This window comes from Zychaea mexicana (genome assembly GCF_025766255.1).
Source record: "Zychaea mexicana strain RSA 1403 chromosome Unknown BDB00scaffold_63, whole genome shotgun sequence".
NCBI classification, from domain to species: Eukaryota; Fungi; Mucoromycota; class Mucoromycetes; order Mucorales; family Lichtheimiaceae; genus Zychaea; species Zychaea mexicana.
Genome location: NW_026516726.1, coordinates 245,854 through 268,400, shown reverse-complemented (window position 1 = coordinate 268,400; position 22,547 = coordinate 245,854). Strand labels below are relative to the sequence as shown.

Genomic DNA, 22,547 nt, shown 5'->3' with positions numbered 1-22,547 from the left:
TGCGAAATGGTTTTGCACCTGGTGTGAGTTGGTTTTGCACTCGCAGTAAGAGTGGTGTTGCGCAGTAAGCGTATTGTTGCGGGTGTGAGATAAATTTGCACTCATAGTTACACCAAGTCTGTGATGAAAATGATAGAGAGTAAACTGACAGATAGTGATACAAGTAGATTACAAAGCCAATACTAAGGGGAAGAGCCCGTTTATTGATACGAATGTATTGGGGACAACAAGGTAGGTTACATATCCTGGGCCCCTTAAGGACGCACGTCCCGGGCGAAAGCAAACGTATTTGTAGATGACAAGGTATTGTAGTAACTATGTATAAGAGCGTGGAGCTTGGAATCACCGGTGATGTAGGTGTCGTGTATGTGTTGTTTAAGATACACGCGGATAGCTCCTTGGCGTTCTAGTTCGCTCGGAATTCTTGACAGTACTATGGCTAGACGGTGTGCGATACGATTTGCTAGTAAGCGGCGGTTGGCGTCGAGATCCTCCTTTAGCTGTTGTTGCCAGAGGTGTAGTGACACGCAATCTTGCGTGAGATCGTAGTAAAGGCCCATCTCGGCTCGGCGGTTCCGAGCTTCTGGATCCAATGCGGGTGGTACAAATTCCGGGTCGACTGAACGATACTCGACTCGTCCATTATTGTTTAAAACCAGGCGAGGACCAGGCGCGTCGGTATTGCTTCCCCAGGGCGAGGGATATTGCTGCAGAGCCGGTTGTTGGGTATTGTTTGTTGTATCTGGTGTCGTTTCGAGTGAGTGCGGTGTAGCTTCGTCGTGGACCCAGGCAGGGGTGCTGTTAACCGAGATCGCATCCGGGAACATGCCCGAAAAGTCCGGAGTTGTAGGTTCGTAGGGTGACGAAAAGAGGGACATGTTAAGGCTGTTTAATGTGGTCTAGGTATTGTATTTTCTTTGGTTTCATTCACAGATTCCGGTGTATTTATACTTTAGATTAATAGTGGCCCGAATGAAGTGTGAAGTGATTTTGCACCTTCATGGTAGTGATGTGTGAAGTGATTTTGCACCTTCATGGTAGTGGTGTGTGAAATGTTTTTACACTTGTCGGGTTATCGAGGTGTGAAAGGATTGTGCACCTTCATAATAGCGAGGTGTGAAAAGATTGTACACCTTCGTGCACTTGCGGGGTTGGAGCGGCTCGATGTATTTGTGCCACCAGCTTCAAATAAGCTTTGTGGGGTACTTTGACAGGTTGTTATGGCTTGATAACTTGTTGATCAAATGACGAGTTTGAGAGTGTATATGATGTTAATTTTATTTTTATTTTTATTTTTTATTTTTATTTTTTGCCTTGTTTTGTTTTGTGTTATTGATTATCTTCTATTATATGTATAGTGATGTTGACGACTATGATATAAAGAGGTGGGGCGATGGCTCGTTGTTGAGTTTTCGTCGTTTGTTGGGATTTGTGTCGTCTTCTGGAAAATGCTTGTTCAGCAGATTACGAAAACTCTTGCCTCGTGCCAGTTGCGTCGTTGGTAAGTCGTTGAGTTGGTAAATGTCACGTAAGGTTTTATAGCGGTTTTGTGCATTAGCGCATTTATTGCGTAAATGCGGACTATTCTGGATTACTTGATACAGTGTTTCGGCCGTCTTGATTCTATGTGCGGGTAGTCGAATTCTGGCCTCTTCCCATTCTGCCAATTGTCGAATCATCTGTACCAGATCGGCTGGCAAGATGTCATCCAGGGGGGCTCCCAAAAACGCCAGCACCTGCTGGATGTCGAAGGTGGTCGCAGCAGAAGAGTCTTCCATACAATTGTCGGGTGTGTTACCGCTAGAGGCATGATATTGGCCATGTCGCTGACTTGTTGTGCTGTGTTATGGTCCATGAGGGTCAGAGACTGGTTGGCCGGTGGAGAGGCAGTGAGTGTAGGTCTAAAGTGGACATCTGGCAACTTATATATACACAATCTGTTGCCGTGAAATACTCCGCGTAGTATGTCTCCTTGTAAGGTTTTGAGCTGATAACCATTTTTGTTGTTAACTTGATGGACAATATAAGGTCCCAGCCATTTGAGTTCGAGTTTTCCACTCCAAGATGTTTCTATTGCATTGTTATATACAAGGACAACGTCGCCGACACTAAATGGTGGTTGCAATAGGTGGTTGCGTTTAGCTAGCACCTTCTTGTCAATGGTTTTCTTCTGATTTTCCTGAGATATCTTAATCGTGGCCGCGGCTTGTTGTCTAATTTGACGTAACTTGTGAAGTTGTATCCTCATGCGTTGTGCAATCTGTTCAGGTGTCCAGTCAAGATCGGCATCGGTGCGCGTGGATTCGTCCATTAGTCTATCGAAAGGTGTATTGGGATCTACTCCATACAACATGGCAAATGGACTTTTTTGTGTGGAAGCCTGACGGATCGTGTTGTATGAGAATAAAGCTGCGGGTAAATAGGTACACCAGTCATCACGTTCTTTCAGTGGAAGTTTTCGCAGGATTAAACCAATTGTTTTGTTCAGACGTTCGACCTCTCCATTGACCGATGCGACAAAAGGACTAATCTTTTTGACTGTAAATCCCCAAATCTTTTGTACTTCTTCCATGAGTCCGTTTGCCAGAGGTTTTCCGTTATCATGGATCATGGACGAAGGGGTTCCAAATTTGCAAATGATATCCTCGTATAGAAAGGTTGCAACTTCCGTGGCGTTGGCATGACGTACGGCCTTAGCTACTGCCCATTTAGTAAAGTAGTCGATACACACAATAATGTACTGAGACCCGCGTCGCGAAGTCTTTAGGTGTTTAATGTCTAGGCCCCAACATCGAAATGGTTCGGGTTCTATCGGGATAGGGATAAGCAACTCGTTGCGTGTTTGCTTCTTTTGTCGCTGACAATGATCACATCGAGAAATCGCGTCCTTGATATCTTTTTTCATCGTCTCCCAGAAATATTTGCGTGAAATTTTATAATATGTGTTTTCTGTGGCGAAATGGCCTCCGAAGGGTGAAAGTGAATTGCCAAATACAGTTATCAGCCTCCGATTTGGTGAGGACTAAGCGTGGTGAATCACCGTTGCGTCGGTATAGTCAATCGTTATATGTGAAGTAGTGTTTGCTTTGCTGTCAAGGAAACGCTGTTGCTGTCTCGTGATGCCCGGAGGATACTCGAGAGTATCTAGATAGTACTGTAGCAGTGATAATTTGACAGGGTCCATTGTTTTGAAGTGTTTGTTTTGTGAATGTTTTGCTAGCCGTTCTGTTGAGGTATGCTTGTGACAATCTGAATATCTGATGTGTGGTAATTAAAGTGGCAGAATAATCTTTTGGTGAAACAGTTAGAGATAGAGTGTTTTTGAATGTATTATATATTGTTTTTGTTGTTTTGAAACGTGTTATTTGATCTTGATTTTTTTTTTTTTGATACTAGGTTTAGGGGTGTCTTTTATGTAGCCGTGCTTGTGTAGCAAACGTGCACAGTAGTAAGGTATGATCGGGGGATTATTGAACGGACGGGAAGTTGAATACCCGATAGCTATGTATAAAGGAAATATGTACTACAACGATAAAAAAAAATAAAGAATAATAACAATAGAAAAGGTGTTGAAATTAGAGACAAAGCGAGGGTAAGTGGTCAAATGCAAGGAAAAATGAAGTTGTAATAGGATAGCAAGATTTGAAACGGATAGAGAAAAAACAATAAGAAAAAAAAGGGGGGGTAGGTTGCGCTGGTGTTTGACATCTCAAGCTTTTAAACGACTTCCTGGAGGCTGGTCATAACGATGATGGTATTAATATCCTAATCTGCTAAGAAAATCTGCGTTGCTGTTTTGTCGACCAGGGCGATACTTAGTTTCAAAACTATACTCGCTCAATGTCATGATCCATCGAGCTAGGATGCCTTTGGGTTGCGGCGTGTTTAATAATCCTTTTAATGGTGAATGATCCATGAGTACTGTGAACTTGTTGCCAAGAAGGTACGGTCTTAGCTTTTGTATGCTCCATACGACTGCTCCACACTCAAGCTTTGAGATTCCGTGGTTCTTTTCTGTTGCTGTTAGACCTCGACTGATGTAGAGTATGACGTGTTCTTTATTGTTGTCGTCGTGCTGAGTAAGTACTGCACCGAATCCATCTCGGGATGCATCGGTGATTAACGTGAACGGCTTAGTAAAATCTGGATATACTAGGATTGGACTGGAACATAACGCCTTCTTCAATGTTTCGAATGCGGCCATAGCCTCAGGGTTCCAGGTCAGCTTGATAGTTCCTTTCTTTGTCATCTCGTGCATTGGTCTGGCGATTTTGCTGAAACCTTTACAGAAGATACGGTAGTATGAGCATAATCCCAAATAGGATTTTAACTGGGTGACTGTTTGCGATAATTTGAACTCTGCAACCTTCTGGATCTTCTCTGGGTCAGTGTGGATGCCTTTTGTCGATATGACGTGGCCAAGAAATGCTAATTCTCTTTTGAAGTAGGCGCATTTGCGAGGGTTGAGTTTGAGATTCGCGTATCGTACGCACGCAAATACTTTAGCTAGATCGTGTAAATGTTGTTTTGGGTCTGTGGAGTATACATTGACATCATCCAGATAAACTACCAGACATTTGTGAATCAGTGATCGGAACACATTATCTACTAATCGAGCAAAGGTTTGACTTGCGTTGACTAGTCCCATCGGCATAGTTAAATACTCGTAAAGGCCAAGGCGTGTTGTAAAAGCTGTTTTGGGTATGGCATCCTTGCAAAGGGGTACTTGATGGTATCCGCTGACCATGTCTAGTGAGCTGAAAGTTGTAGGAGATATGCGGGTTCCACTGGATGGGTCCGGCATCGACAGGCTGTGTAAAAGTTCTTGTATGCGTCCTAGTCCGCCATAAGCATCAAAACGCGTGTGCTTATTTAGTTTTCTATAGTCAACTACAAGTCGATATTGTTGTTCTGTGTCTCCTGGCTTGCTCTTCTTGTGCACCATGATGATTGGTGAAGCCCAGGGACTATTGGATGGTCTGATGATTCCCATTTTGCAAAAACGATCGAGTTCACTTTTTAAATATTTTAATATAGTAGGACTCATGTGATAGGGGCGGTGGCGAATAGGAGCGACCCCGTCCGTAATAATGTCGTGTTCGATTCTATCCGTGTATCCAATTGTTTGTTTATCCCAGTCGAAGATGTCCTGGTACTGTTGTATAAGAGAGAAAAATTCTTGTGACAATGATTTGTCAATGTCACCAATGTCAATTTGTTGCAATTGCGAATCCTGTAGTGGTGGCTGGTTAACTGCGGTAGATACAGGCAAGTTGCCAGGCTGTAGTTTGACGACCTCATAACGTTGATCCGATGTGGTTACTGCGATTAGATCGCGAAGGATGTCCTTGCGTTGTAAAGTGGTTTCTTTTGTATCAGACATGTTGATTAAGGATACTCGGTATGATTTTTCTGAAGGATATAAAATGCTACTGTATATGCCAATGTGTTCAGGGATGGCTACGTTTGGATCGAGTGTACAGGTATTGGAACCGCGTAACAGAGCAGGCACCGGTACATCGTAAGTCTGATATGATGAGGCAGGTAATACTATGGGTTCTTTGAGGATTAGACACGTGCTTCCATCAATCTCATCCTATTCAAGTGATTAGTTAGATTCGATAATAGGAAACAACTCGTCTTCTTGCAGTAAATAATCGTTTGTCAACATCTCTTCGAGAGGTGAGGATGATTCTGATTCACTGTAGTCGACTTCCTCTCCTTCTGAATCTGATTCCTCATCTGAAATGTCCGTCACAGGTATATTGTCATTTGTTTGGGTCAACGGCGCCCAAGGATGCTGGAGGTCCAAGGCCTGTCGTTTGTATTCGACAGGAACGGATCGAATATTACCGTGGTAGACCCACATGAGTTTAGATTGATAGTCTATTTTAGCTTTCGCGTGTTTCAACTAATTATTGCTAATAATGAGGTCGACAGGACATCTCGGCAAGACTTCCATGGTCGCTGGGACTGGTTCGGTTTCATTGGGTTGCAACGGCACATTTTTAATAACTCCGAGGGAAGCGTGTCGGTCTCCATTTCCTAACATAAATACGGCTGTCGAGGGGGCTTCTATCTTCAATCCGAGCTGTTAGGCGAGTCCTTATGACATACAGGTTTTCGAAGCGCCGCTGTCTATAAGAGTCCAGATGGGTGTCGAGTTTATGAAGAACTCGGCATATGGAGCTGTTGTACTAGGCAAAGGTTTAGGATCCTCATCCAATACTGCTAATGAGCGAGCTGTCTTGCACGCACTCGTAAATTGTCGTCTCAGCGATGGTACTAATCCTAGTAATTGAGCGAAACTGATGTCTGCCGTTCTGTTCAGTATGTCCGAGGAAACATCATATGGACTACGTTTAATTAAGGCCAAATTTTAGTTGGACCGTTTTTTGCGCCCAGTTGGTTGTTTCTGGTAATTCTTGGGTGATGTATTTGTTTGAGTGGTTGGTTTTGTTCTTGATGGTTTTTCTACCATCTTCCCTTTATTTTGGGTGTTGTGTTGCTTTTGGGAGTTGGGATAATTTTTTTGTATTATTTTATCCTCCATTCTTTCTTCTGGGGAATCGATGTCCATATCGTTCAAAGTTGATCTCATTTCTGTCTAATGATTCCTCACCATAGGTGGTCTGACAAGATTAGGTGGTTGCCAACTCGGCGTCTGTTGATTGGTGAAAGATGTCTTTCCGAATGCCGATTGAATACCGGTTGCCAGCAGGTTTACTATGTTTGATGCTGAGGCAAACTGACTTGGTTGATTGGGACCAGCGCGAGATTCCATGGTAGGTATTGGTGTGGGAACTCTCAATGGGATTGGTTCCTCGTGAGGTTGAGTCGTCATGGGAACAGTTGTCGAAGAGGTGGCTTGTTGTCGATTTGCCGACTTAGGTTGGACTCGTTGAACCAGGGGCTCCTTGAATTCTACTTTCTTTTGTACGTTATGTTTTTGTACCTTACCTGTTTCATTCCGAGGTCGCAATTGTCGCGGAGGTCGCTTCCCCTTAACGACTGGTTGTGCAGCATATAACTCGTCAAGTTCGTTCAATTCTTCATTATCATCGAACCATTCGTTGTCTGCATCTTCCGCGTCGTGATCGTTTTCGTATTCGTACAAATCACTGCGCGTGTTGCCATAGCCGTTTCCGTCTTTATATCGTGTATCATCGTTCTCTTCTTCCAACAATGCTAAAGTTGCTGCCGGTGAATTAGGTCGCGAGGGAGGCATTCTTCTGTTTGTCTAGGGTTCGTTGTTTCTGTAGGCCTGGTTCCTGTTGTCGGCTCGACTGTTATTTTCGTTGCGCTGATATCCTTCATCGCGATCGGTCGATTCCTCATTGCGATATCGCCTATTTCCGTTGTTGCGGTTAATCGGTTCCTCGTTACGGTTATAACGGTATTCGTTGTTACGGTTATTATCATTATATGATCGGTAGTTATTGTTTCTATATTGGTTTCCATTATATCTATTACGGTTATCTTGGCGATACATGGATTCAGCAGCTTTACGCGTTTCTTCTTGAATCAATCGCCTAAGCATGTTTTCTAGGCTTTGTGGACGTTCATCGCGTTGTCGACCTTGCTGTCCTACTGTTTCATGTTGGAACAACTCGAGATTCTGCATCTGCTTAGTCAATGCATCGATAGAGGGTGATTCGTTTCCGTCGCTGGGGTTTAGATCCGGGGGATGAAAAGCTCTGGTACGTGCTTTTCTAATTATTTCTTTAGAATGAGGTGCTTTGTCAATCCGGGAGGATGGGATTCTATCCTCAGCCTTTTGAGGTACGAATGGGTTATCTAAGGGATAGAGGGTCGTTCCGTGTTGGCCTCTCCAGAAGCCATAAGCAAATTGCTTATAGTCGTTAAATGATTTTGCACCCATCATGTAGCAGTGTTTCTTTACGCGTGGCAGCAATCCAGATTTGAATTTGGCTTCAATTAAGGCTTCGGCCTCTTTGCCTGTGAGTTCGGCTAGGTCAGCTGCTTGCTGAACTCTTCCGAGGAACATACGAGGGGGTTCATCTTCGCCTTGCGTGATTTGTTCGAAAGCGTCTTTATAATATTCGATGACGTCTGCGGTAACGTACTCTTCTTCTAGTCTTCTTATAAGCTCGTCGTATTTAACTGCAATTTCCGCGTTCTTGCATCTTTCTTTCTGTAGGAATATACGTGCGTATTTCTTGACTTGAGCATTCAGAATGCTGGCCTGTCTCGCTGAATTCTTGATATTAGCGATAGCGAAGTAGGACTCAAGGGTATCCCTAAAATGACGGAAATCTTCGCCTTCATAGCCGCAGAAGTCTATGAGTCTGGGTTTATAGGTAAGTGAGTCGGTGCCATGGGCCAATAGAGGTGAGAAGGATGAAGGTCCGTTGTCATAGTCGCTGGTAGGGCCGTGTGCAGAATCGTGAATGGTCATCATGGGTTAGAAGTGTTTTCAGAGTTGTAAAATAAATAAGTAAAGAAAGGATTTGAGAGTTTCTTTGATGTGTGTATGAATAAAGTTTCTTTATGGTTGACACGTTGTTATAATAAAGAGTTGGAGTGGGATTCTTGAATTCTTCCTTGATAAAACGATCCCTCTAGTGAGCACCAAATGTAACGTCTTAGTTTGTGTAAGAGTTACGAATCCCGTTTAATAGGATGGATAGTATAAGAAAAGCTGATAAATGTGGATGAAATGCTAAGTATTAAGCAAAAGAGATGAAATAGAAGTGTGGGAGTTCAACAACCAGGAATTATTACGTCTGGAGCCACAAAAGACAATCCTCTTGATAGGAAGGGAAAAGCTAAAGTTAAGAGAAAGAGAAGCTAAAGAACTGAACTGAACTATTTATTATTCAATACAAAATATTGGTCTATTTATACTAATTTTAATACACTATCTATATCTAATCTAATTTGTGCTTGATCCAATGGATACTGCAGTAGTGCGAAATGGATTTGCACCTGGTGTGAGTTGTTTTTGCACTCGCAGTAAGAGTGGTGTTGCGTAGTAAGTGTATTGTTGCGGGTGTGAGATAAATTTGCACTCATAGTTACACCAAGTCTGTGATGAAAATGATAGAGAGTAAACTGACAGATAGTGATACAAGTAGATTACAAAGCCAATACTAAGGGGAAGAGCCCGTTTATTGATACGAATGTATTGGGGACAACAAGGTAGGTTACAGCAACATAATGGCGTAAAAGATCTTCAAGTATTCGGTTCACTCGTTTGGTTTGACCATCAGTTTCTGCATGTCGCGCGGTTGACAGTTTACGCTTGATCTGTAACTGTTCGAATAATGCCTTCCAAAACCTTGATGTGAACTTCGGGTCACGATCTGATACCACTTCCTTGGGGAACCCATGTTGGCGATATATTTCTCTTAAAAATAGATGTACTACACCTTCGGCTGTATCTGTTGTATAGTATGGTGCGAAATGTGCTCTCTTGGAAAATCGATCGACAATCACCATGATGGCATCATACCCATTTTTGGTTACTGGTAACTGGGTTATGAAGTCCATTGATATCGATTCCCATCGACCTTGGGCTGGTTCCAATGGCTGGATCAAACCTCCTGGCTTCTTGTTGGTACCCTTGTTCCTTTGACAGCTGTCACAAGCACCAATGTATTGACGAATCGACTTGGCGATGTTTGGCTAATAGAATTGGCGTTCAATCCTTTCAATAGTTGCATCTATTCCTCGGTGGCCTGCTGATGGTGCATCATGTGTATCATACAAAATGTCTTTCAGGATCTGTGGCATCCTTGGTACTACTAGCTGACGATGATCTTTTCCTTCAGGATGGCGGTACAACCACTGGTCTACTAACGTGATGTTTGGTACATCGATGCCACAACGGAGCTTGTCCCAAAGTTCCTTAGTGTACTCGTCCTTGTCGTACTTGTCCTTGATCTCGGCTTCTATAGTATCTTGCTTTTGGACCCGGTAGACTTCTTGTAACTCCTTGTTGGCATCTGGGTTCGACGGTTTTGATGGAGGACGCTTGCTCAAAGCATCGGCCCCATGATTCTTTTCTCGGGGGATATGATGGACATCCCAAGAGAAGGACATAAATGTCTCTAACCAATGAATTTGTCGTTTATTCAGATTGGTGTTGGTCTTGAGAGATGATAGTGCCTGGTTGTCTGTAAAAACAGTAAACTTCTGCATATCCAAATGATGACGCCATTTCAGTAAACAATGCTTGAGCGCCAACATTTCTTGCTCATAAACGGAATAGTTCAACTCGGCTGGGGTCATAGATCTTGATGTATAAGCTATAGGGTGCAGCTTCCCATCTTCTTGTTCTTGCGATAGAATACCTCCAATTGCTACAGTTGATGATGCATCGGTATGGACAAAGAAACGTTTCGTTGGGTCCGGCAGTACCAGCACTGGCGCTGAAACCAAACTTTGTTTCAGTGTATCAAAAGCATGTTGTTCTTTCTTGGTCCATTGCCATAGAGTATCCTTGCGTAGCAACCGAGTCAAGGGGTGTACAATGCTTGAATAACCCTTGATGAACCGATTGTAGTAATTCGCCAAACCGAGGAAGCATTGGATATCCTTGATATTACGGAGTGGTGGCCAATCCACAACCGCTTGGACCTTGCTTGGGTCGGTATGTAAACCTTGTTCATCAACATAGTGTCCTAGGAATTCAAGTCGCTTGACACCAAACTCGCATTTTTCCAACTTAGCATATAGCTTGTGCTCACGTAAACGCTCCAAAACCATTTGCAGGTGCTCCTTGTGCTCTTGTTCGGACTTAGAATATACCAAAATGTCATCCAAGTAAATAATGACGCAGGCATCTAAGAGGTCTCTAAAGATATCATTCATCAAGCGCATAAAGGTCGCGGGAGCCGAAGTCAATCCAAACGGTAAGACAGTATACTGATATAGTCTGTATCGGGTCATAAACGCCGTTTTATGAATGTCCTTGGGGTCCACACGAATCTGGTGGTATCTGGAACGTAGGTCTAGTTTGCTGAATACCTTGGCACCTTGTAATTGGTCGAGCAGTTCTTCTGTGTGAGGTAGTGGGTAAACATCCTTGATCGTTGTTGAGTTCAATGCACGGTAGTCTGTAACCATTCGTAAGCTTCCATCCTTCTTGGCAACAAATAGTACCGGGGCGCCATAGGGTGACTTGCTTGGCTCGATCCATCCTTTGGCGATTAACTCGTCAAGTTGCTTCTTGAGTTCACCCAATTCGTGACTAGAGAGCCGGTAAAGCTTCTGTGCTGGGATCTTAGCATCAGGTTCCATTGGAATAGTATGATCGACGTGTCTTTGTGGTGGTAGTCCTGAGGGCAATTCCGCAGGGAACACATCAGCGTACGAGTCAACTAGCTTGAGTAGAGCATTAGAGCTATGCATTTCAGCTCCTTGAGCTGCCTTCCTTTTCCTTGTATCCATTCCCTCATCCTTGCAATCTGTTAGTACAAGTGCATATAGTTCGAGTTCGTTCCGTCGGCATAAGCGGTTAAATTGTCGGCGCGAGATAAATTGTACTTCTGGGGTTACTTGATGGGGTCCAATATGTCCTTGAGCCAGGATCTCCTCCCCTGCCACAACTACCTTATGTGATCGCCAATTAATCTGGGGTTCTTCATCGAAGTGCCATGGCTTGCCTAAGATAAGGTCGTGCTTAGAGCTCTTGATGCCTGTATAAGCCCGGATGGTCCGCGAAGAACTTGGGCCTAGGGTGATCTTCAGGTCTGCAAAGTAGGTAGATGTTGCCTGAGATGCATTGCCAAATGTGATCGACCCAGTATCTGGTTTAAGCAAATCTTGGAGGCCATGCTTATTGATGAAGTCCAAGGAGACAAAATTGTGGGTAGCACCAGAATCAAGCAAAAAACAATAGGGATAAGATTGACAATGTCCGGTAATTCTTATTGTTTGATGGCGATGATCACTACTCTGTTCGCTATTTGTGCCTTGTGCCGAATTGTCCTCGAGCCTTGTACAGTTGTTAGGACTCTTGTCAGGATCCTTGCCAGGGTTTATATCTTGTTTGTCAGCACGACCTGGCAGCGTGTTACGTACTGACAAATTTAGTTTTTTGGGTGGAACATGGAGCGAAGATGGCACTCCTTCTTGATATGTTCCTTGGAGCCACAGTATTGGCAACGACCTTCCTTACGAGCTTGCTCCCAGGTAAGCTTAGTGGGAATCCGTTCAGTCTGGTCCACATCCATGGGGTCATTCTTGAATGTTCGAGAGCGGTCCTTGAAATGGCGGGAGCCAAAGTGCTTCTTGAACTTCTTACCAGGTGAGCTATCCTTGTGTGACGTGTGGTGTTGGCTACCTTGGGTGCTGAAACTGGCATTGTCATAGTTCTCAGCAAGCTTCATTGCCTTGCGAAGAGTCTTGGGTTCCTCGAGTTCGACATACTTCTTGGTTTGGCTCTTGAGATTATTGACATAACGGCTGAGCGCTTCCGCCTCACTCACATCAGTGCACTCAACAAATGCAGCTTGGAATGCCGAGTTATACTTGGTCACGCTACCAACTTGGCAACAGGACTCAAGTCGTTGGCGATTGGTCTTATAGATAATAGTAAGAATCATTCGCGAATCGCCTTCTTGAATTTATGCCATGTTTTAGGGGCCTGGTCTGCTTGTCTTAACATACGCCACCATAGGGTCGCATCATCTACCATTTGACTTGTTGTGATGACGACACACATATTCTTCTTTATGTTGGCCTTGGTAAAATACTCCTCGAGGTTGAATAGCCAGGATTCGATCTTGTAGGGGCTACCTGAGTACTTTTCTTCCAGTGGCTTGAACTTGTAAGGGCTGCGTGAGTGTGAGTGGGATCCTTGCTTGCCGTCACCCTCACCAGCGGAGTCTTCGTCTGAGGACTTGTTCACCTGTTCCATCCCTGGGTCTGAGGCATCATCATCAGATGATGAAGATGAGTCCTTATCGGAGTCAGAAGGATCATCATATGCCTGTGTAGATCGGGTGCCCTGACCGTGGGATCCGTGCGCCTTTTTTCCCATGGGGTTCTCATGCTGCGCCTTGTCCGACATTACTTGTGTCACCTTTTCTTGGTTTGCTGTGATCTCTGGTAACTTGCTTACTACATGCGACATAGTAGACGACAAGGTCGTTACTTGTTCTTGAATCTTGTCCTGGGCAACATAGACCTTATGCATTTCTGATGGGATTTGAGTATTGAGCTAGTCCCGGAGGTGGTGTACTTCTTGCAGGGCTAGTGCCGCTGTGTCACCTATGTGGTGGGGCTCGGCACCTGGATCCGTGGGTATAGGTACTTCTTGTGCTTCGTTCATTATACTTGTGTTCAATGAGGGAACTTCTTGTCCTACTTCCTTTAGGTTCTCCGTATTGCCGGGAGCTACTTCGTGGTCCAGAACTTCTTGCTCTATGGCTTCACTTGTGTCGAAATACCTGCTCCTAGTCGAAGTTGACTGTGTCGGCTTAGGGCTAATAATCTGTTTACTGGTACTTGCTTGACTAGAAGAGTCTGCTCCAGTATGTGGGTCTTGCACTCTCTTCTCTTGGTTCTGAGATGCAAATTTCTCTAATAGCTGGTCTGCTGGTGTTGATAGAAAGCTTGACCAGAATTGCTTTATTTCTTGATGTTGTTCTTGTTCGTTCAGCTTGCCTTGTCCTTGCACGTGCTCTTGCTGACTTGCTTATAACTTGTTGACTGTTTATTGATGAATCGAAACTTCCGCTACCAAGTGTTATAGACTAGGGCCTTGTCTATAGGGAACGTTTATCCAGGTCAGTGAATGATTCAGTGGAAAAGAGGTTACTTTTTATTTTCCCAGCCCAGCCAGCCTTTATATACTGCTGGGCCTAATAAGCTTTGTACAACCCAGGCCGGGGCCCAGGTTCCTTGACTAACTGCTACCTACAGTAGTCGGTAACAGAAATGGTGCGTATCCGTAAACAGAGCAACGAGGACGATGCAGTGAATGCCATTGTCCGTGCCACAAAGACGGTTTTTGTGGAAGCAATGCACAAAATCACTAAAACAGATTACACAGCACGTCGTTATTTACTGAATGAACAGTAAGATTATATACATGATTTTTTTTTCACAATCGCGACAATAACGCTCAGCTAACAATCTTTATAAAATTGATTAGAGGGTTGGTGGAACCACCATCTGTCGGTTTCAAGCAGCTCACCGTCGATGAGTCAGTCAATCGATATGCTCGTGTGGGATGCAGCCTCATGGTATCCTTTTATCGCCTTTTGTCTTATCCTACACAATACTGTCCCGAGTTGCAGTCCAGCATTCCAGCTTCTGCTTTAGAGCCCCTTCAGCGTTTGGTTCAAATGGTCAATAACCATTCCGAGCCGTATGGTACTCATGTTAATTTGGTCCGAGAGATCATGTTGGCACTCGTCACCGAGGAGAAAGATCCTATCAAAGGTCCCACTGGTTTTGCGCTCTACCGCCATCTTATTTTCTATACGCTCGACCACACCGGCAAGTTTAGAAATGTACGCCTTGTGACGCCGACTATTGCAATGCTCATGTACTGGTGCCGACTCACAGTCTTGTACAAGATGTGGTCAGATCATCAGCAGAATCCAACTGTCCCTCTTGATGTGTATGTATCTGATTAAACAAGCGCTGCTTTTAGATAGCTAAACTAGAATCATGTTTCATATAGAACTGCCAAAAAATACGACATGTATCTCCAGGATGGAAAGCCAACAGCTTTTAATGCATTACGTGAGGTCATGCGGATTGCCACGACGGCGGCAGGCGACGAGCCCCGGCTCCCTCGCATTCTCTGGATCCCGGACAGCAACTATCGCAAACTCGTTGTAGCCAACACCAGTGACAAGATATCGATTGATCATTTGCGGATTTGTATCGAGCTTTCCATGGAAGAAATGAAAAACATGATGAATTCGCCGGATATCTCTTTTGGCTTGGGCAACATTGAGGATACCATACTAGGACTTTGTAAAGGAGATACCCACAACATCAGTGACAATATGGGCTTTGCCGATGTTGGTTACTCCTACATCAGCGACCCGCGTAATAGATTTGCTAACGTGCGCCACACCCTCGTCTCGGCCCTTTTGAAACAAACACAATGGCGGAGAATCTATGTAGATACCATCGACGCTACTGGTACCATCTCGTGGAAAAAGCCGGCACTCTACGCGTGGTTGGAAAAATGTGTCCAGCTCCAAAGGCTCTTGATTGTTGCCATCCATCTGAGTTATGGTCAGCCCTGCCGAGGAGAAGAATTGGCCTTGCTGTCTATATCCAACACTCCATACGGCGATCGGTCTCTTTTTTGGGGCGTTGCATACAATACCATCATGATCATTACGCGATACAACAAGAGTCGAGAACTCACCTACTCTGACAAGTATATAGCTCGTTACCTGCCACACAAGCTCGCTGTGCTGTTGACAGGTTATCTGACCTTTTTTCGACCGCTGGAATGGTAAGCAAATGTTATCAAACAAACTAATACCCAACCAAACCCTAATTCGCGTGATTTCTTTAGCATGTTCACTGGCGAGCTTTATGGACAGGATGCACGTCTTGCTTGTACAGAGCGATTGTTTATCGAGCGTGGCGTTCCCATGACTGGCAAGAAAATACGTCGTATCTTTGCCCGGGTTTATGCCCAAAAAGTGGATCCCCCTTTGTCATTTGCCGATCACCGCCACGTCGCAATTGCATTTGCCCGACAGCTGATTGGTGCAAAAAAGACACTACAACATATCGGCGAGGAGGACCTTGATGACTGGCCGGAGGAGCTTGATATCCAAGCTGGCCACTCGACAGCTACGGCAGGTTTGGAATATGCCAGAAGCAACATTGACAGCAGGTTCCTAGACCCTATCATGGCGCAAAAGTATTTTGAAGTGAGCAGAAAATGGCACGCTGTTTTGGGTAAGTCAACAAAATGTAACGGTAAAGGAAGACGTGCGTGGTAAACTCATCAACCTGCACTACTGTATATAGGCATGGGGAATGACAAGTCCAAGGATCTATCCGACCCATTGCATCGTCGCACGCAAGCTATAAAATATGTCAACAAACTCATTGAAGAAAACACGGCATATATTGAGGCACGAAACCTAGCTTTGATGAGGAACATGATCATGGAGGATATGCACCGTCGAGGTAAGATATCATTTGATTAGATTCGTGATTTTCAAGAGTCGGTTTATTCAACAAATCATGAACTTTTAGCACGATATGCAATTGCGAACGGAGAGCCAGCGGTTCAAGCTGTCAATAACCAAAGTGTCGCCCTAGCTGTCAACAAAACAAGTGTCGCCAATGATTTGAGCAGCAGATCACCGCAAATGTCTAGCGAAGCAAGGGCTCTCCTGGGACTGCAGCGTCTGATGAACGATCACAATGCAAGTTTTCGATCTGACATTCAGCGCGACGCAATGATTGCAGCAATCAAAGGGCAAGAAAACATCCTCGTTGTACTGCCTACTGGTGGTGGCAAGTCAGCAGTATTTATGGCGCCTGCCATGGTGGAGCCAGATAGAACAGCAGTTTTGGTGGTCCCGATCATATCACTCCAGTTGGACATGGCGCACCGTTTGTCAAGGTCAAGGATCAATTACTACACATATGTGGTGGCGAGATAAAACATGGCATCATGCTCTCTGCTCAAATCATCCTCGTCACACCGGACAATGCAAAGGCCCCCCAGTTCCTCAGTATGCTGCAAACAATGAGTGCAGAAGGCCGTATCAGCAGAATCGTCATTGACGAGGCTCATTTGGCACTCACATGGAGCTCGTTTAGGCCTGCTATGAATGACCTTGAAAAACTTCGCCAGGTATCCGTGCCAATAGTCTTTCTCTCTGCTACGTTGCCGCCGTCGATGGAAAACAGGTTGTCTGCCCACTTTAGTACACAGTTTCGCGTGTTCCGCACCTCAACTGTACGTCCAAACTTGTACTATTTGGTCAACACTATCCAGACTGACAAGTTTGACAATGTCGTGTCCACGATCAAAGGACGCTTGAGACGTGCAATGACAGACGAGCTTACAGGTGGTGGTCGTGCTATTGTATACTGTGCCACAGTCACCGATACCAAAAACATGGCGCAACGCTTGAACGCAGAACTGAACGACGAATTGCAAAAGGGATCGAGTGATGCAGAGCCGTCTCCATATATCACCACCAAATATCAGAACAAGAGGGCAAGCTGGCATCAAACCCGGATCTGGTTCTCCCTTTCTTTGGCGCCATGACTACAGAACTAAAGCAAGAGTCCTTGGAAAAATGGCGCAGTGGTGCTTGCCGCGTGCTCTGTGGTACCAGTGCCTGTGGTCTCGGCGTTGATTATGGTCAAGTTCGTCTGGTTATCCATGCCCAGTATTCTCAAAGCGATCTCGACTACATACAGGAAACGGGACGGGCTGGAAGGGACGGCAAACCAGCAGAATGTCTACTCGTCAGTACACTGTACAATCCAACAAAGTTCTTCACAAATCTGAACAAGGCAATACAAGCCGAGCAAGATCCGAGTATTCGAGATTATCTCGAAAAAAGGAAATCTTTTTGCAAACTTGTCACTCATCGTGGCTGCTTACGACAAAAGATACATGCAATGGTCGATGTTGAAACAAAAACCTGTAGTGAATATGGTAGCAACGTCCAGCTCTGTTACTACTGTCAAGCACAGGTGGAGGTGTGTCTTTATTATCTTTTATGTTTATCTTTGACATTATCATATTGTACTAATCCATCTGTTGTTGTCTGTAGGATCGAGCGTTTCAACTAAAGCGTCAAAGTACGGATCATAGCATAAACATGCATATGTCAGCTCTGCAACTTCCCAGCAACAGCATGGTACAAGGCACACAACTGACCAATTTGCAGAATCTGGCGCCATCCACCATACAGCAGGTATATACATCTTTGTCAATTGTTGCTGTTCCACTTTCATTTGTACTCACTGTTTCCAAACTTTCCGTAGACACCGCATGCGCCAACAAGTCCGTCAATAATGTCTGTGGGTACAAGCGCTGCAAGTTGTGTGAATAGCGTACAAGCAGCATTCATGGCGTCGATCCCCAATCTCGACCAGATCATGTCACAGGGAAGTGCACCGCAATCGCTGCACATGAGCGCCAACCACAGCCTTGGCGGAAAAAGACCAATGGTAAAAATAAAGCTACACCGTTGACATGGCCGTCGCATATAGTAAATAAAATCGTTAACCTTGTATATCTAGTTCTCCCCAGTTCCCATCACGATTCCCTCTGCCCAACCAAGCCCAAGCTCTGCCGTATCTGTCCGCCATGAAATCGCACATTCCCTTGACAACACAGCCTCCCGTCAGTATATAGAGATTGACGCCATGTCAGTATCCACCCAGGCACGCGCGCACAAGAATGACAAGGAAGATCTCAAGGACCTTTTGGATATCTTTGGCACATATTGCATGAATGACTTGGTTTTGGCTAAACAAGCGCTGGAAAAATCAAACGGCCACAAGTGTTGTTCAGGTGGAAGAAATCTGTGTTTCGCGTGCCTCAGCACAGAACATAGTGTAGCAGACTGCCAATTCAAAGCCGTGCGAAACCTGTCTAATGGTACATGTTATTTTTGCTGGCTGCCCCAGTATGATGACGTCCTGCACCCGACTAAAGCATGTCCCAACGGCACAAAGGACCAGATAAAACCGTTCTGCTGGGCAATGTATAGGTACCGATGCAAGGATCTCCAGGCAGAGTACGGAATTCAGTTTCAAGGCGAAATGCATTTCGTAAAGTGACTGCAGGCGCCCCCAACCAGTGCGCGGAAAACGTTCACGCTGCTGAACAATGGAACGGATGTGTATTTGAGATTTGTTGGTCAATATAAAAAGTACTTGCCAAAAAAATAAACCTTTTTTAATGGGTCACTGTAACGAAAGTACCTTTGCCTATTCAAATATAAAAGTATCTCTTGTATTACAGTCAGTGTTAGCATAGTAGTGTCGTCGTCACCTTTATTTCAACAGCACTAAATCACTTCTCAAAAACTGTTAGTGAAGATATTGTTTTCTGAGATTTCGAAGCAAACTTTGTTCTTGCTACAATGTCGATAGAGTGATTGACTTTACCGAATCGTTTGGAAAGGCGGAAAAGACACTGCCTAGAAAGTTTGAGTCGCGACTCAAGCTTTTGATTGGAAATTACATCTCAGCAAAACAAATAGTAATTAGAGCGGCAAGTACACATCAAATCTCGATCATGACCTTTAGTGTTATCTCTCGAATACAGGTACATATACATCAGCACTCAAGAAGTATAAAATACCCAACAAATAAAACAATCCAAAATTAGAGGTGGTGGAGAAGAAGAAGAGAGTCCCATATACATCCAAGCTCATCAATTGGAAACTCTAAACCCGAAACCTTAAGTAATCGCCGTGGCAATTCTATAACGTAAACGGGCAAACAAGCTCAAAGTTTCCGCTTGACAAGCAGGTCGCAGACGGCATAGATCCCAGAAAAGCTGTATGCAACTGTAGCAACAGCTGCCACCGTTTGTCATGAAGCGTACCCAAAAGATACGGATGCAAATCACTTTGCCTTATCGTCTTCTCTTTCAGTACGCCAGCAAAGTACGAATATGCGGGCAAAAATGACAATGTTGACGCTGAAGATGACGATGACGAAGAGACACCCAGCATTTTCTTCACTTATCTCTAGAAATGGGAACAGACTTAGAAATAGTGCTTATCTGACGTACAGATATATTCGCCCATTCTCAAATTAATGAATATGTATGTATTCGCTCGAGAAATATGATAGTGGTAGGTTGTATAAATATATAGCGGTTTTGTTAGTTACCGGGGGTACTTTTTAGAGGTATCTCTGTTTTCTAGAAAAACATAATAAACAGATCGAACTTTCAGGGCCGTGCTTAAAACGTGCTATAAGAGGGTCCTCCGTTTCTGCTGTTGTTGTTGCTGCTGCTTCCAGCTCCCTCTTCTTGGGCCTGCAACAAGGAGTCTTGCTCCTGGGCTTGTTCTACATACATCACCGTTGCTTTAAGTAAAACCTCTCTTTTGCACATTGTACCCTTGCGCTTCATTTATCCAATAAAACAAACCTGGCAAAGTGGATGACGATGAGGGCACTGGCCGTTGTTCAGCATGACTTATCACGAGACAGCGTATTCCCAAGAACCGGCAAAAGCCATCGATCACCATAGATGCCCAAATACTGTATACGACCACCGCAATGATACAGTAGATCCAAATCGCCAAGTGTTCGGCCTCAGGGGCAAGGATGCGTCTGTCATATCCGATATGATGAAAATTCAAGTCAGTATTAAGCTTTTCTATGCTTTTAAAGCACGCCACACACGTACTTTCCAAGAATGGATGGCACAATGCCAACAAGGAGTGCCATCAGCCACAGCGATCCGAGAATTCCAGTGAATGAAGGGAACGGTGATAAGGTCAGATGGGCCAATATGATATTCGATGCCATCATGCCAAACATGATGCCGGCGGCGAGCGAGAAGAGAATGTAGTGCTCCTGATCAAAGATGATTGAGTACGGCGACCACATCCAGAGGGACACGGCAGCAGTGTAGAGAACGATGGGATACAAGACATTGACAAAGATGGCTAGACGACGTTTCACAGGTTCGGAGCTGGAGGCACTGTAAATCGAGTGGATGCTATTCCGTTTCCATGGCAAAATCAGATTTCCCGTGATAATCCAGCACGCACACAAAAACGTATCAGCGATTTCTTACCAGAATGGCAAATGGGTAGTCAGAAAGAAGAATACCATACCCCAGACGAAGACCTTTGCAAAGTTTGCATTTTCAGGCAAGTACTCTGCAATCCCACTCAGCAACGAGATGTCGCGCAGAGGGATGTGCCACGATGCCGCACCTGCAAAAACAGAGAAAACAAACACGGGGCGGTGATGATGCAGTTTGTGTTAGCTACCGCCTGCTTCTTTGTTGTGCATGACTCTGGTGTTTGTGTAAACAATGGACATGGATTGATAATACGTGCCAAAGATCCCTGACCAAACGAAAGCGAGACATGACACAAGAATGCCTTCCGTCGGTCCGTTCACGATGCCCAAGTAGAGCACGCCGGTGTAGTATTCTTCGGCTGTCGACAAGTAGAATCCGACGACCGTCACCAGTAGTAAAATACCCGCATCGCCACTATGGCCCAATCCGAGAGCTGCAGCTTGAAGCAGCGCTACAAATGTGCAGTTGATCGCGTCGCATCCATGGTCGAACAATTCTCCCAACGGTGACGATGTTCCGGTTCTTCTTGCCTGCTTTCCGTCCACATTGTCGAGTGTGCTGTACAGCCAAAGACTTGCTGCGAAGCAAAAGTAGATCCAGCGCGGCGTTTCGTCCGAGTATAGTAAGTCAGGTACATACGTAAGAATAACAGCCACGCTGAACATCATCAGGACAAGGCCAGTCAGTGTAATAAGATTCGGTCTATGATATAACAATACATCTTTTCTATATCAGTAGCAGAAGCAGAAGCATGTAGGGTGTAGCATATGTGGTTAAAGATAAAAGCCTGTATACACATACGCCATCCATGTCGGAAACAGTGTCACTGCCCAGTTCCAGTAGTGCCGAAGCACATATTTCGTCAATAACGACTTGTCAGTTGCTGCATACTTGTAGTAGCGAAGATTTTCGAGTTGCTCTTGCCGCGGGAAATCCGGATCGATGACCCAATTTCTGAATTTCCAGATGGACATTTTGTAATATGAATGAGGAGGAGCGAAAGAGGAAAGGGGAAAGGCAAAGGGAACAAAAAAAAAAGTTTAAAGTTGGAGGAAGCGGGTACAAAAAAAAAGGTTTCCTTGCCTTTTAAGGCACTTTGACGACCACCCACAGAAAGCACGTAACTGATGAGGCACGGTACGTACTGTATTTAATCTCAAGAGCTATTACTGTTTCTCTTTGGTTTTGTTCATTGCCAAGTGACCATCAATTTCAGCATCGTCCTATCTTATCTTTGCTTTAGTTTTTTATTTGTATTGCTTCTTCATTTTCTCCTTCATCTTATCCCTTCTAGAAGCACCTTACTGTATGTTCGCTTATACATAGCCCCCTGCCACTAGCAAGAGATCAGGATGATTCATTATGATAAGCATGTATATACAGGTGATGTTGCTGGCGCATCAGTAATACTGTATCGATGCTTTGTTACACAAGCTCACCTCTTGATTAGACTTTATCTTCCATGTTTTATCATACTATTATTTGCCATACCTTTTGTTTCCCCTAGTGCTTTGCGAACATGTGCATATTGTGCTTATCTGTCCAGGGACATTGTTTATTTAGAGTCATGCAACTGTCGAGTTTATACATCTTAAAAGTTCAAGCTAGCTTAGCTACCACAGTGTCTGAATGACGTGGCAAAATAAAATTGCACAATGATCAAGCCGTAGCAAAAGAAGTTGTTTTTTATTTGTCGCTGTATTTATAGCTGAAGCTGACAGTCGACAACATATTAATTATGATGTGTATTGGCGTGTGTATAAAAAGAAGGCGATAATAAGGGATCAATTAT

General features: G+C 44.4%; 4 protein-coding genes across 4 annotated transcripts; all 4 read right to left on the bottom strand.

Annotated features, from left to right (window-relative positions):
- Positions 1-253: 253 nt before the first annotated feature.
- BDB00DRAFT_835142 (uncharacterized protein) lies at positions 254-858 on the bottom strand (the record flags this gene model as incomplete). The annotated part of the gene is made up of 1 exon (XM_053124385.1): positions 254-858. Exon 1 carries the CDS (start codon positions 825-827, stop codon positions 255-257), a length of 573 nt encoding a protein of 190 aa, XP_052977353.1. The 5' UTR covers positions 828-858.
- A 16,832-nt stretch (positions 859-17,690) lies between these two features.
- On the bottom strand, positions 17,691-18,271 carry BDB00DRAFT_835119 (uncharacterized protein). Its single transcript, XM_053124384.1, has 2 exons — positions 17,858-18,271; positions 17,691-17,765 (listed from the first exon to the last, which is right to left on the bottom strand). The coding sequence occupies exon 1, from the start codon at positions 18,186-18,188 to the stop codon at positions 17,931-17,933; it is 258 nt and encodes an 85-aa protein (XP_052977352.1). The 5' UTR covers positions 18,189-18,271; the 3' UTR covers positions 17,691-17,765; positions 17,858-17,930.
- Positions 18,272-18,783, bottom strand: BDB00DRAFT_835118 (uncharacterized protein). Its single transcript, XM_053124383.1, has one exon. It carries the CDS (start codon positions 18,751-18,753, stop codon positions 18,493-18,495), a length of 261 nt encoding a protein of 86 aa, XP_052977351.1. The 5' UTR covers positions 18,754-18,783; the 3' UTR covers positions 18,272-18,492.
- A 915-nt stretch (positions 18,784-19,698) lies between these two features.
- BDB00DRAFT_835113 (CDP-alcohol phosphatidyltransferase-domain-containing protein) lies at positions 19,699-21,801 on the bottom strand. The gene is made up of 6 exons (XM_053124382.1): positions 21,557-21,801; positions 21,012-21,457; positions 20,744-20,885; positions 20,351-20,665; positions 20,090-20,274; positions 19,699-20,007 (listed from the first exon to the last, which is right to left on the bottom strand). Exons 1-6 carry the CDS (start codon positions 21,727-21,729, stop codon positions 19,901-19,903), a joined length of 1,368 nt encoding a protein of 455 aa, XP_052977350.1. The 5' UTR covers positions 21,730-21,801; the 3' UTR covers positions 19,699-19,900.
- Positions 21,802-22,547: the final 746 nt, after the last annotated feature.